The 13,959-nt window shown below is 36.3% G+C and overlaps 1 protein-coding gene across 8 annotated transcripts in view; it reads right to left on the bottom strand.

The window, feature by feature from the left end:
* The window catches only part of LOC126705794 (ankyrin repeat-containing protein ITN1-like), a 73,633-nt gene that overhangs the window by 7,866 nt on the left and 51,808 nt on the right, over nucleotides 1–13,959 (bottom strand). For 6 of the 8 annotated variants that reach the window (XM_050405002.1, XM_050405001.1, XM_050405003.1 and 3 more), the window contains 2 exons: nucleotides 5,641–6,105; nucleotides 5,401–5,544 (listed from right to left, as the gene is read on the bottom strand). In XM_050405002.1, coding sequence (XP_050260959.1) covers nucleotides 5,401–5,544; nucleotides 5,641–6,105 — 609 coding nt within the window. Of the gene's footprint in view, nucleotides 1–5,400; nucleotides 5,545–5,640; nucleotides 6,106–10,027; nucleotides 10,291–13,959 lie in introns of those variants that run through there. The other 2 variants (XM_050405004.1, XM_050405005.1) reach the window with 2 other exon arrangements.

Here is a 13,959-nt window from a genome sequence, read left to right as displayed (position 1 = left end):
TGTTTCAGGTTACAGGTATATATGTTTCAGTGCTTCACGGCTTCTAGATTTAGGTGTGAGTGAGTTTTGCCATTATTCCCAAACTCACGTTTAATCTAGAGTCTGTTATAGGGTGTTTTGTCACGGAATAGCCAAAGGGGGAGATTGTAAAGTTGTAATTTACAACTATGTTTTGGTTGGATTTATTCCATGACAAAAAGTGTTGTAATTGTTTTCATTTTGTTCCTTGTATTTTGTGGGATTTTATTGTATTGGGTTTAGTATTAAGTTGGTGAAGACTTAAACTTAATTGAAGATCAGTGCATTTCGTGACTAGTTCACAAGAAGGGTTCCTACGAAAAAGGCATGTGAGAAGCATATGACTGGAAGCTGAAGAGTCATGCCAGCTATCAATTTCACGAGTATTTCGCGAGTAAGGCCTTCCCGCGAGACTCTCTGCCTGGATGACTTTTAAGTGTGACTTTCTTACCCTTTACCCATACTATATATACCCTCATTACCCACAAATATAAAGGAGGTCATTCAGAGAGAAAAACTCTAGATAGGTTTTCTACAACACACACACACCCATCTTTTAGAGAGAGAACTACTCATCCTTAGTGAGAAATCATTACAGCCTCTTCTCCTTCCCTCTCCCATTGTCAAACCTTGAGAGGAGATTTGTACTCAAATACAACCCTCACCTTTTTAGAGTGTAGAAAGTGTTTTGAAGCTTGAGAAGCTTTGGGGAATTGCCAAAAATAGCCAGTGAGGCTTAGCGGATACAATCGGGCATATTGCAGGATCTGGAGAGCTAGACAAGACACGATTCCTAGAAGCCTTGTTGGAGTAGGAGCTTGGAGGGCTTAGGTACATCGGGTATATTAGACTTGGAGGGTCTCTTGCTAACCCATATATCCCAACTGATTGTCTAGTGGATCGATTACCACTTGGAGGGCGGCGGAGAGGTTTTACACCGAGTACTTCGGTTTCCTCTTTGATAACACATCGGCATGTTATCTTGTGTTTGCATTCTTCTTCCCTACTCTTTTAGCTTTCATATTACTGTTGTGTTATATTGATTATGACTTAGAGTAGTTTATTTGTTTATCCGCTCACATTTACTCTATTCCGCACTTAGTATAAGTTAGAGTAAAATCTATCGAGCCGTAAGTTTAAATTGGGAGTCTAAACAGCTCTTGTGTTTTTAACACATTTTCGAGCTTTCAGATGATTTCAAATCTCAAAGATGAACCCGAGGACGAGTTTGTTTCAAGTGGAAGGGTCTGTTATAAGATAAAATCTACTATTTAATTTTTGTCTTTTTCTTAATTTTGATATTTTTATGTAATTTTCGTTGTTTTAGGTTTAGGGTATTTATTTCCTTCTTTTAAGTATTTTTTAAAACATTTTAGGTAAAATTTATTTCCTATTATGGTTAGGTATTAATTAGGACTTATTTTAGAATATGTTTTTTTTTTCTGTCAAGTATTATAGAGCCCTTAAATAGGTCTCTAAGTCTGTAAATATATATTTAAAAAAAAAAACAATTATTCAATCAATAAGTTTTAGGATTTTGTCCCTCTATTTTCTGGTGGATTCTAAACTCTTTCTCCTTGTGTTTTGATATAAACTCAAACTTTTATTTCTAGAAACACTAAGTATTAACCCAAACCAAAATTCAACCAAAGCTATAAAAGAGAGAGAAAAGACTTTGTGGGGTAATTAAAAAAACAGGGTACCAAAACACATATGAAAAAAAAAAAAAAAAAAAAAAAAACTGACAGTTTTTAGACCCCTTAAACAATTGATTAAACCTAGGTAATTAGCCAAGTTGTTACTTAGTCCAATTAAACAAGTCTAGGTTATCACAATATAAAAGATCAAATCATGCGAAGCAGTGGAAAATAAATAACACAAAATATGATCACCTAGGAAACCAAATCGATAAAAACCTGGGGAGGATTTGACCTAGCTATCCTCAAGGTAAACCTGAATCCACTATCTTGAAAGAATCGAAGTTCATACAAAAGGACTTACAACCACCCTCGCTTGACTTCCTAATGCTACCAACCAGTAGAATTTACTGACACGACCACGTGCAAACTCCGAATCCACGGACTCCTTCTCTCTTGGATTCCCACCAGCTACAAGCACACCCGCTTGTGTATTCTTTAAGCTTTAATGGCAGCAACTGAATTGATCATCAAGGTGTAGAAAATATCTCCTCCTTGAAAACCCTAAGTTTGTGTAAAGGAAAGCTCCTCTAGATCTCACAAGAGATTTACACAAACCGCAATATGAGCAACACTAAAACGTGGCTAGGGTTTGCCTTTTATACTTAGGACAAATAAGAAACCCTAAAAACATTTTAAAACAAATAGGGCTGAGTTGGACGAATCTGCAGAAAAGCAATCTGCCGAGCTTCGATCGGTCAAGCCTAAACTTCGATCGATCGAGCCAGGCCGAAAGCCACAGTACTTCCTGCTTTAAACTCAATTCCAACTTTACATTGACATACAACTTTGAGCTAGCCTTAAATACTTCTAAACACATTGTTTTGATCATGGTTTGCCAACAATACAAATTAGAGTTCTAAATACATAAAATCCTAAACTTTAGAACCTAACAAAAACCATTGACCTTAATTAGAGTTATAAGAAAGAAAAACAATCAACCAAAAGAAAGGAGGGAGAGAGAGAGAGAGAGAGAGTACTCATAGTTTTTTTCTAGAAAAGTATGCATTGAATGAGAGAAATAATACCAAATTTATACAAAATGGGGAGATGAAGAGTTAAAATATAAGAAAGATAAAATGATGGAGGAAGTGTAACAGTAAATAGAGAGTAGTGGAGAGATAAAAAGGCAAAGAAGGAGGAGAAATGATGGAGGAAGTATAACAATAGGTGTGGACCAATTAGGAGATGGTTTTTGTGTGTGTGTGTGTGTGTGTGTGTGTGTGTGTGTGGAGAATAGGGAGAGGAAAAGTTTAAAATGAGAAAAGAAAAGGTAGAAAAAAGTAATTAATTTTTTTTATAGCTTTTTATATTTTCCATAAAAGTGATATCAAAATTTTTCTAAAATAGTCTATTAATTAATGCCCTAAAGGCAACCTTTAACCAGATCCTTAATTCTATAATCTCTGATTCTATTTGAAACTATTTGGAATGAAAAGATGATTCGTTCTTTGATTGTGGTTTCACGAGGAGGGTTTGCAAGGAGGCCATGGTACTATGTTTAATCTCTAACCCACCAACTAAATGAAAAAAGGTGGTAGATTGGAGTACGAACAAACAAGCGAGGAGCCTAAAATTTGATCCAGCTAGCTGTCTTGGGGAGCTACAATCTGCATCAAGCTTGAAATCATTGCTTTATAGACTATCTTTGTGGTCTGCAGTTTATCACATTTGGCATCAGAGGAATGCCTATATCATGTCTGAGGATGGCATTCAAAAAATAATACAATGGGAAGTAAAGAATAGAATTGGAAGTGTAGAAAAATCTAGTAACTCCGTAAAAAAACAGAGCTCTATGTTGTTTATGGGACATCTATATTTCTGATATTAGGACCAGTAGCTTTGTTAATAGGTGTTTATTGAGTTGAAAGTTAGTTAGTAGAGATTTACGTTGCTCCATGGATATTCTTTCGTTTGTTATGTATATCAAGACTAATTGATTTGTGACTGTTGAGTCCATAGGACTAGATTGCCAAACTGTGACCATATGTAATCTAGCTTTACGAATCTTAGTGTGTTTTGAGTATGTTTTGAAATATATTTCAAGTCCAAGATGAGACCAAGGTTCAAGATCAAGAAGACCAAGTCTCTGGAATCTCAACTCAAAGTTCGATGCCAACTTGACCGATTGGTATCTACTTATTGTTAAATATACACATGTGAGAGAAGTCCTACATTGAAAAAGAATGATAAGAGGGAGTCATTAATATAACATAGTTGCACTCAAACTCATAGCCTTAGGTCTTTTGAGTCAAGTGGTGTCCCTATATGTTATACTAACAACACATAGGAGGCTCCCCAAGGTGTTCTCTCCCAAACAAGTAGTATTAGAGATCAGGTGGTGTGTGACAAAGGTGTCTCGTAGTTGGAGCAGGGACAGAGCAAGCCTAAGGAGCCCACATAATTGATCTTGGAAAAATGTCCAACAAATGAGAATTCTAATGATGCTAGTTCATGGTGAGGAGTAGGGTTTGCATGGACATGGAAATGCCAAGTTCTAATGGATGAACATGTGAGGTTGGCATGTAGTTTCCATGGATTGAATAAAAGAGGCCCATAGATGACATGCTGGTGAAGGAAAAAGACCATATGGCAAGGGGAAGCAAGTAGGACTTGGTTAAGCCCACGTAGAGACAGTGACTCGCACGTGAGGGGGGAATTGTTGGGTAAACATGTATAAGTAAAGTCTTACATTTTATAAGAATAACAAGAGGAAATGGTTAATATAACATTATTGGACCCAAACTCATAGGCTTAAGCTTTTTAAAGTGGTATCCCAAGATGTTATATTAACACTCAATTGGAGGCTCCTCAAGGTATTCTCTCCCCAAAACTTATCTTGACTCCATCGAGGAAGAAACTCAACCCATCGAGATTTGTGCAAATTTGCTTATCAAATATGTTTTCCACAGCCATCTTGAGCTAGGTTTTGTAGTTTCCTTGCCAAGGTATAAAAGCAACCCTATGACATGTTTTTCAATACTTTTGGAGAGCTGTGCTTTGTCTACAAGTGTAGGAGTTCTTCCAAGCTCTCTTGAAGCATCAATTGGGGAGATCCCAATTGAAGTTTATAAAGATCCAATGATCATGGTGAAGTTGCTGCAGTCTAGTTACATAAGGGTTGCTGGAGTAAATCTTCAAGTTGCTGCAGTCCATATAAACTGACATGGCTTTTGAATGAATATTACGTGATCACAATTTTGATACAAATGGGATTTATCTGATAATACGTGATTATGGAATCTAAATTGAAAAGCTATTAGTTAACTATATTAAAAGTCCAATTTCACAGTAAAATTTCAAAGCACAGTGATATTAACAACTTTAAGTTTATGATTTTTTTTTTCCGGTTAGCTTTCATGCTAATTTGATGACTACTTTATATTTAAATAACAAAAAGAATGAAAAAATAAAAAGATCTATATATTTGAAGAAATGCTAACTTACAAGAATGCTCTTATGTGTCTATAGAAAAACGCTTACCTCTTGGGAATTTTCCATGGTTTAGGAAGTACATATAATCTAAAATTTTATGATATTTAAGCTGCTTCTCATTCCAAGTTAATTTGAGTGAAGTTGTTATCAGGTTGTCATTAATGTAATATAAACAACTACTAGTGAAATGTTATATCTAGAAATGTTATATCTATGCAGATAAGGAAATTTGGGTTGGAGTCAAACTAACTGGAGTTTAAGCATCTTTTCCAGAGTGATAGATGACTTGTGCTGCCAATTGCAAAAGGTTTTCTGGCCAACTCACGCAATGCTAAGGTTCGCAGGTTCGCAGTTTCTAAAGTTTCATCATTGTCCAGAATTCGAAGTGCTATATCTGTCCATAAAAACAATACATATCTGTGATTTGAAGTGCTGTATCTGTGATTTTAATTAATTGCCTAAAACTCAGTTATTGAGATGTGTAGCATACCATACATATCATAGGTAATAGTAGCAGTAAGGATGTCCATGCGATCAGCAAGTTCCAAATCTCCAAAAGGAGTCTTAGAGAGTAGATACAACACCATGTCTCTATGTCCAAGCAATGCTGCTACGTGAAGTGGTGTCCTTACTTTATTGCGGATCAATAGCAGTCCCCTGTTCTTTTTTACCATCTCCTTGGCATTTGCCACAATCCCTGATTCCGCAGCAATGTAAAGGGCTGTATATCCATGTTTGTTTTCCTGTTCTAACTGTTCCGCAGTCAAATTCATCACCACTTGATTTACAAAAGTGGAGTGTTCTGTCGCAGATGCAATGTGAAGAACAGTATCATACATTTCTGTAATGGAATCTCGAATGGCATTTGGATAGGCAAGAAATATAGGCTCAGCAACTTCCCAATTACCATTTAAGGCAGCTCGATAGAGGGTAAGGTAGTCTAGTCCTTTTTTCCCTGGAATTTTAACAAGCATATGTATTAACTATAATGTTTTGGTGATGTAACCCAACTATACATATAAGCTAAATATGGGACAATTGCATAATTTTTAAAGTTTCTGTGGGAAAGGATTCCCTCCAACTGCCTCATATTTTTAGTCAATGTACGACACGTGGCATTTATTTTATTTTTAGATGTTATATGTCTTACATCAAAATAAAAATGGAAGGAAATTGAAAGATTTAATGTAAGGAGATCTTATCCAAAGTTCTATCATACAAGTGTTTAAGGTCTCACTAAAAGTCAAATATTCGTCTTCCAAAAAATAACTTTATAGATAATAATAATCAATGGTCAATATCCAATAATAATACAACCTATTAGGGTCATACTTTTTAACTAAGTTTTAGTTTAGATGTCTCTTTAAGTGTTCCAGTGGTATCGGTTGAAGACACAATCAAGATAAGCGCAAGAACTACTCAAACTAGTGCTGCAACAGCTGTCTCGATAGCAATTGATCTATCGAGATTAATTAAACCTCAAAAAGAAGCTTAATAATAGCCAATTGATTGAAAATCGAATATGCAAAATTCCAGATTCTATTTTAGATGATGTGGCAACCTTGGAATTCGTGCACTAAGGTTCTAATGTAGAACAGACAGCACAGGCCATCATAGAGCAGCGAGGGTGCCTAAAATCATGGCCAAATACCAAAGGGTCCTAGTAGAACTTATTGGGGCGATAGTGTTAGAATTGTATTAGATGGTTGAAGGGAAATGTTATTCTAATCAAACCCCTAGTAGATTCGAGGTTTACTTCTAGAATTTAACAGTATATATAGTTTTTGTTCCATCAAAGATAGTATTGTATGTGCTTTTTTCAAACTTCTATGGCATCAGTTGGTATTAGATCCTTGATTGTCCCTGGTCTGATGGCTAACTAGTGTGACAGCAACCACCACAATGATGAAGATGAAGTCCTCACTAGGGCTAAGTTCTACCAATATCATGAAGAGATTCAATATTTTTGTGAAAAGAGTCAATAAGATATGCGAGGAATTCAACAAGCAATTGCTATCCTTCTTGCCCAAAACCCTAATCATGATGATGAAGAGCACCATGATAACTGAGTGCATGGCCCTCCCCATCGTGGTCCAAACTAGCGGAATAGACAGCTAGCCTTTGACAATTACAACAGTGAAGATAAAGAGTATGCAGAAGAAATCCTTGGAGATTATCATGGTCCTATGAGGGATCATGGTTGTAATAATCAGGAGCAAAAAGATTATTTTGTGAAGATGGAATTACCAACTTTTAATGGTAGTGTTTCAATTGAAGAGTACTTGGATTGGGTCAATGAGGTCGAGATGATTTTTTACCATATGGTACTGTAGAGGAAAAGTAGGTTTTCTTGGTGGCATAAAAATTAAAGGCTGGTGCATTGCTTGGTGGGATTGTATTCAACTAAATTGTACCCATGAGGGAAATCCTTCAGTATGTACGTTGAGGAGAATAAGGAGGATGATAGCATAATAGTTTTTGCCATCGGATTACTAGCAAGAGTTTTTAGGAAATACCAAGATTATAGGTACTGTCCCTGGATAGTTAATGCATGCATGGAGGAGTTTGGCTGGTAGGCAAATCGCAATGACTTGGACGAGATTGAAGACCAACAGATGGCCAGACTTATGAATGACTTGTAAGTGTCCATTTGAGATTAGGTATCTTTGCAGACCTTATAATCCTTGAATGAGGTTGTTACCCTAGCTAAAGTAGAGTATTAGTAGCATTGAGCAAGTTCAAAATTTTTTAGTTGCAATTCAAATTCTCCAAAATCTACAATCAATAAAGGCAAACAACCCATGTTTACACTGCAATTACAACCTTCAAGCAACAAAGAGAATAGTTGTTTCAATCAATCCAAGGCCACAATAGAAAATTCTACAACACAGCCAATAGTAAACACCAATCCCTATGCCAAATCATTTGGGAATAAGGGTCCGTTTGGATACGGCTGAAAACAGAAAACAGAAAACATTGTAGCAAAATAATTTTTAAATGTGTGAATAGTACCGTGAGACCTATTTTTAATGAAAAAGTTGCTGAAAAGTGATGTTTGTGAGTCCCGTGAACATTGCACGGGTGCATTGTTCACGGAAAAAGTCAACATTCACAGCTAAAAAAAAAAAAAAAAGAGAGAGAGAAAAACACGACGCAGGAAACGCAGAAACGCTAAATCCAAACCACACCTAAGTGTTAAAAGTGTGGGGAACCAGGAAATCAGTCTCATTCTTACCCTAAGTGAGCCACAATGAACCTGGTGGTTGGGGAAGAAGACTAGGCAAAGGAAAAGTTGAAGGGCGTGGAAGCAGATAATGATGTAGATCCTTATACTTATGATCCTAATGAGATCCAGGAGGATGGAGAAGGCAAACCATTAGAGAGATTCCTAGTGATTTAGAGGTTGATGCTCACACTAAGGAGAAAATGGAATGATCAATGGAACGAGTTTTCTCAAGCACATTGCACCATCAATAAAAGGTTTAATGACCTAATTATTGATAGTGACTGTGTGGAAAATATTGCAACCAAGAGTTTGGTGACCAAGCTAGGGCTGAAGATAGAAAAACACCATTCTCTGTACAAGATTGGCTGGATTAAGAAAGGTATGAAAACTCTAGTCACTCAACAACGTCGAATTACCTTTTTCATTGGTAAATGTTGTGTAGAAGAAGAACTTTATGATTTCATTGAGATGGATGCATGCCATTTAATTTTGGGAAGGGCTTGGCAGTATGATGTAAATGCTACTCATCGTAGTAAAGATAATGTGTATGTGTTTTATAGGATTAAAAGAAAGATTTTTCTTAGGCCTATCAGAGAAGGTGGAGTACCCAAAGATTCTAAAGTGGAGGGAAAGCCATCTCTTCTTATAATCAACAATAAGGAGTTTAACGAGGTAGCTAGGGAGTTGAAACAAGTTTTTGCCGTAGTACTAATAGATGGAGAACCAAAGAAATTTTCTTAGATACCTGCAGTAGTTCAACCATTTATCTAGGAATTTGAAAAGATTTTTCTAGAGGAGTTGCTTGCAGGTTTGCTTCCAATGCATGACATCCAACACTACATTAATCTAGTTCCTAAAGCTAGTTTGCTAAATCTGCCACACTACTAGATGAGTCCCCAAGAGAATCAGATTTTGTAGGGACAAGTGGATGACCTACTAAGTAAAAGACAGGTTTAGGAGAGTATGAGTTTGTGTGTAGTACCAACATTATTAACGCTTAAGAAGGATGAGAGCCGGCATATATGTGTGGATAATTAAGGTATCAATAAGATTACGGTTTGGTATCTATTCCATATTCCTCACTTGGATGATATGTTTGATACACTGAGTGGGTCCAAATGTTACACTAAGCTTAATCATAAGAGTAGGTATCACTAGATTCGAATTCGATCTAGAGATGAGTAGAAGACAACTTTCAAGACAAAGGGCGGTGGGGATTGTATAAGTGGATGGTAATGCCTTTTAGGTTGTCCAATGCTCCTAGCACTTTTTTGAGGTTTATGAATTAGGTACTGAAACTATTTATTGGAAAGTTTGTGATAGTGTATTTCGATGACATCCGAATTTACAGTAAGGCAAAAGTAGCCCACGATAATAATGTGTATGTAGTGTTGAAGGTGTTGCAAGCCAATGAGTTGTACATAAACTTGAAGAACTGTAGTTTATTAACTAAGAAGTTAATTTTCATAGGGTATGTGGTTAGTGTTGATGGGATTCATGTTAATGAAGACAAGGTTCAAGCAATCAAAGAGTGGCCAACTCCATAAATTGTGAGTGATATGAAAAGTTTTCAATAGCATAATAGCCCCATTCACTAAGTGTCTAAAGAAAAAGAAGTTCTCATTAGGAAAGAAGTAGAGTAGAGTTTTACCTTGATTAATGAAAGGCTGAGCATCACTCCAGTTTTAGCTTTACCCAATTTTGAGAAGGTGTTTCAAGTTGAATGTGATGCCTTTGTGGTTAGGATAGGAGATGTTCTTCCACAAGAGAATAGGCCAATAGCATTCTTTAGTAAGAGTTTGTAAGGCTCGAAGCAAGTGGTTAGCGTATGAAGTAGACTGTTTTTTTGTTGTACAAAGTCTTAAGCAGTGGGAGTGTTACTTGATTCAGAGGGGTTTTGTGTTGTACACAGATCATCAGACCTTAAAACACATCAACAGTCAAGTTAGTGTTAACTGGATGCATGCTAAGTGGGTGGCTTACATACAATGCTTCAATTTCACATTGAAGCACAAGTCAAATGTGGAAAACGCACTTAGTAGGTGAGCATCTTTGCTAGTCATACTACATGCAGAAATTGTAGGGTTTAACTACCTCAAGGAATTGTATGAGGAAGACGATGTTTATGGAGATATTTGGGGTAAATGCCAACAAACTCTTACATTTATGGATAGTATGTACATCCAGCATGGTTTCCTCTTTCGGAGTAATGAGCTTTATATCTTCAAAAGTTCATTAAGGGAGCAAAATATTAGGGAGCTGCATGTGGAGGCTTGGGTAGACATATGGGTAGACAAGAAGATAACACTTGTGAAAGAGGGGCATTACTAGCCTTAAATCAAATGGGATGTTGGCAATCATGTGAAGAAGTGTCTAATCTGCTATACTACTAAAGGTCAATCTTAGGACACTAGCCTATACATGTCACTACCAGTTTCTCAAGCACCATAGGAGGATTTGTCGATGGATTTCATATTAGGTCTCCCTTAAACCTAGCAAGGAATGGATTTTGTTTTTGTTGTACTTGATAGATACTCAAAGATATCCCACTTCATAGAATGCAGGAAAACAACATATGCTCCCCAAGTAGCCAATATGTTTTTTAAAGAAGTAGTGTGTCTACATGGAATACCAATGCCCATCATCTCTTACCGAGACACTAAGTTCCTCGTTCACTTCTGGAGGACCTTATGGAAATGCTTTGATACTTCTTTGAATTACAGCAGCACTAGTCATTCTCAGAAAGATGGCGAAATGAAATTGTTACCTTAACTTTGGCCAATCTGACCTAGTGTATTTCAAGGATGAAGCCTAAGCAGTGCAACCTTTCCTTTTCTCAAGAAGAGTTTGCCTACAATAGAATAGTTAGTGGAAGCATTGGCAAATGGACCTTGCCATATCTCAATCTTCTACTGCATGCCCCCAAAACATGCTTTGGACTTAGCACTTTTACCTGAGCTTCCACGAGTGAGTCAAGATGCAGAGAATATAACTGATCACATTTAGGCTATGCAAGAAGAGGTGAGGCAAAAACTTGAAGTTTCGAATGCCAAGTACAAGGAAGCTGCAAATAATAAAAGGCATGTGAAGATCTTCAATGTTGGGGATTTGGTGTTAGTATACCTTCAAAAGGATAAGATTAATTTGTTAAGTTGTAATTATTTTTACTTGTATTTCATTCAATTATTTCATTGTATTTCTATGGGATTTAATGTATGACTTTAGTCTAAAGTTGTTGAAGAATAGCATTCAGTGGATGTGAGGAGATTGACTTGTAAGTAGGTTGAGACTACAGCACCCACGAGTTGACATGCTAGGATGTGAGGAATTTCAAAAGTAAGTTACATTTGTGCTAAATCATGAGTAACTTGCAAGAAGGCCAACCCACGAGTTGCATTGCCAACTACAATTTTGGTTACAGCTTGCCTTCTTTATTTCCACATTATATACAATCCTCATTTCACACAAAATTGTAAGGTGTGGAATCAGAAAGAAAACCTTAAAGAAATCCTTTGAGAGTGTCAGAATTGAGCCTTTCATTGTGAGAGCCAAACACCTTTGTTTCTCCAGCTTTCCTCCCTCTCTCATTGTCATACCATGAGAGGAGATTTCATCCAAACACAACCCACACACATTTTAAGTGTTGAGAGTGTTTTGAACCTTAGGAAGCATTGAAACTTAACCACATATTTAGCCGATAAGGTGTTGTGGTGCAATCAGGCGGTTTTGTAGGATCCAGAAAGCTAGTGAAGACATAACTCTATGAAGTTCATTGGTAGCTAAAGCTTGGAGGACTCAAGTGCATTGGGTAGATTAGCCTTGGAGGGTCTTCTTGATATCCTTGCACACCAACTTATTTACTAGTAGATCCTTTTCGGCTTGGAGGGTTGAAGAGAGGTTTTTACGTTGAGTTCTTTGGCTTTCCTCTTTTATAACACATCAGGTATTATCTTTCATCTGCATCCTCTTTTCCCTATTGCCCATTACATTATTGCATTCTTCAATTATGTACATCCATGAATTTGTTTGGCAGTTTGGTTAATTAATTAGCTAATTACGTAAATTACTAAATTCTACTTTAATCATGTTTAGTCTAAAATTAATTAGCGTTGTTAAAATTGGGGTCTAAACAGCACCTAGTAATAAAATCAACAACAATGCTTATTCAGTTTTTTCATTCATTAATTCCATAATTTGGAGAATAATAAGTAAAAATAATATAATATATAAGTAAAAGTCAATTATATTTGGTAGAAAATAAAAACAAAAATAAAAATAAAATAGAAATAATCTTATTTATATATTTATTTTAATTATTTATCCTTAACAATAATTTTTTATTACTATAAAATTATTCATATAAAAAATATATAATAAAATAAAAGATTAGATTATAGAAATAATTATTTCTAGATTTATTTATGGCTGTAAAGGAGCTGTATGAAGTGAAAATCTCATGTAGTTGATATTTCTTCCACCTTTAATGTGGTTGACTTGGTTGAGTATCATCCTCGTGATGAGCCGTATAGTGGGAACTCAAAGTCGAGTTCTTTCTAAGTGAGGGGAATTGATGTTGAATAGACAACACAAGCCTTATTGGAACAACAAGGACATTTGAAATCATGGCACAAGATGAATGGGTGCTAGTAGAACTCATTTGAGCGACAATGTTAGAATTGCATCTCCAAGTCTAAGGTACCCAAAGTGCTTTAACCCTTTGAGCTCCTGCTACCGATGGACTTCATTGAATCTTGTCTTCACTAGCTTTTTGGATCTTGCAATCAAGCCCAATTACACCACCATGCCTTATTGGTTGAATATGTGGTTAAGCTTCGATGATTTCTAAGGTCCAAAACACTCACAACGCTCAAATGGTGTATGGGTTGCATTTGGATAGATCTCATCTCATGGGTATGTGAAGAGAGAGAAGAGAGTAGAGATAACAAAGAGAAATGTGTAGTGGATTGTTGGATGACAATCACTAACTTTCAAAGGGTATTTCTAGGGTTTTCTCTCAGAAACTCTTCTTACAATTTCGTGGGTAATAAGGATATATATGGTGTGGGTAAAGGAGGGGGAGATTCAAACAAAATTATAGCTGTCAGCATATTTCATGAGTCACTCGCAAGTTAGCCAAACCATGAGCTACTCATGAAACACATTGACATAACAGACATTTGAACTTCAATTACGTGCTACTCACATGACCTTTCATAGGTGCTACAATCTGGAGACAGTTACGAGCTAATCGCAAATTACACTGTCTTGAGCAATTCTTTACCACTTTGAGACTAAACTCATGTACAATTATCCCCACATCAAAACCAAACTAATTTGGGTTTCCGAAGGTGAACAAACTGGTTTGTGTGAAACGCACCATTTGGTTTGGTGTGTTCTAGATATTAGCTTGCAAAATAGTTACTATCTCCCTTTACTAATAAAACCCTTATCCTATGAATACCTGAAATTATGTCAGAGAAGGTAACAGAAGCAGTATCCAACAGACGAGGACTTCTTTAGTTTCACCAAACTAATGCTCTTAAAATTGATGCACGAGGATTTTAAATCCTGGGCAATGATATC

The sequence above is a fragment of the Quercus robur genome, chromosome 11 (assembly GCF_932294415.1).
Source record: "Quercus robur chromosome 11, dhQueRobu3.1, whole genome shotgun sequence".
Classification (NCBI taxonomy): Eukaryota; Viridiplantae; Streptophyta; class Magnoliopsida; order Fagales; family Fagaceae; genus Quercus; species Quercus robur.
This window is presented reverse-complemented; position numbering and strand designations above follow the sequence as displayed.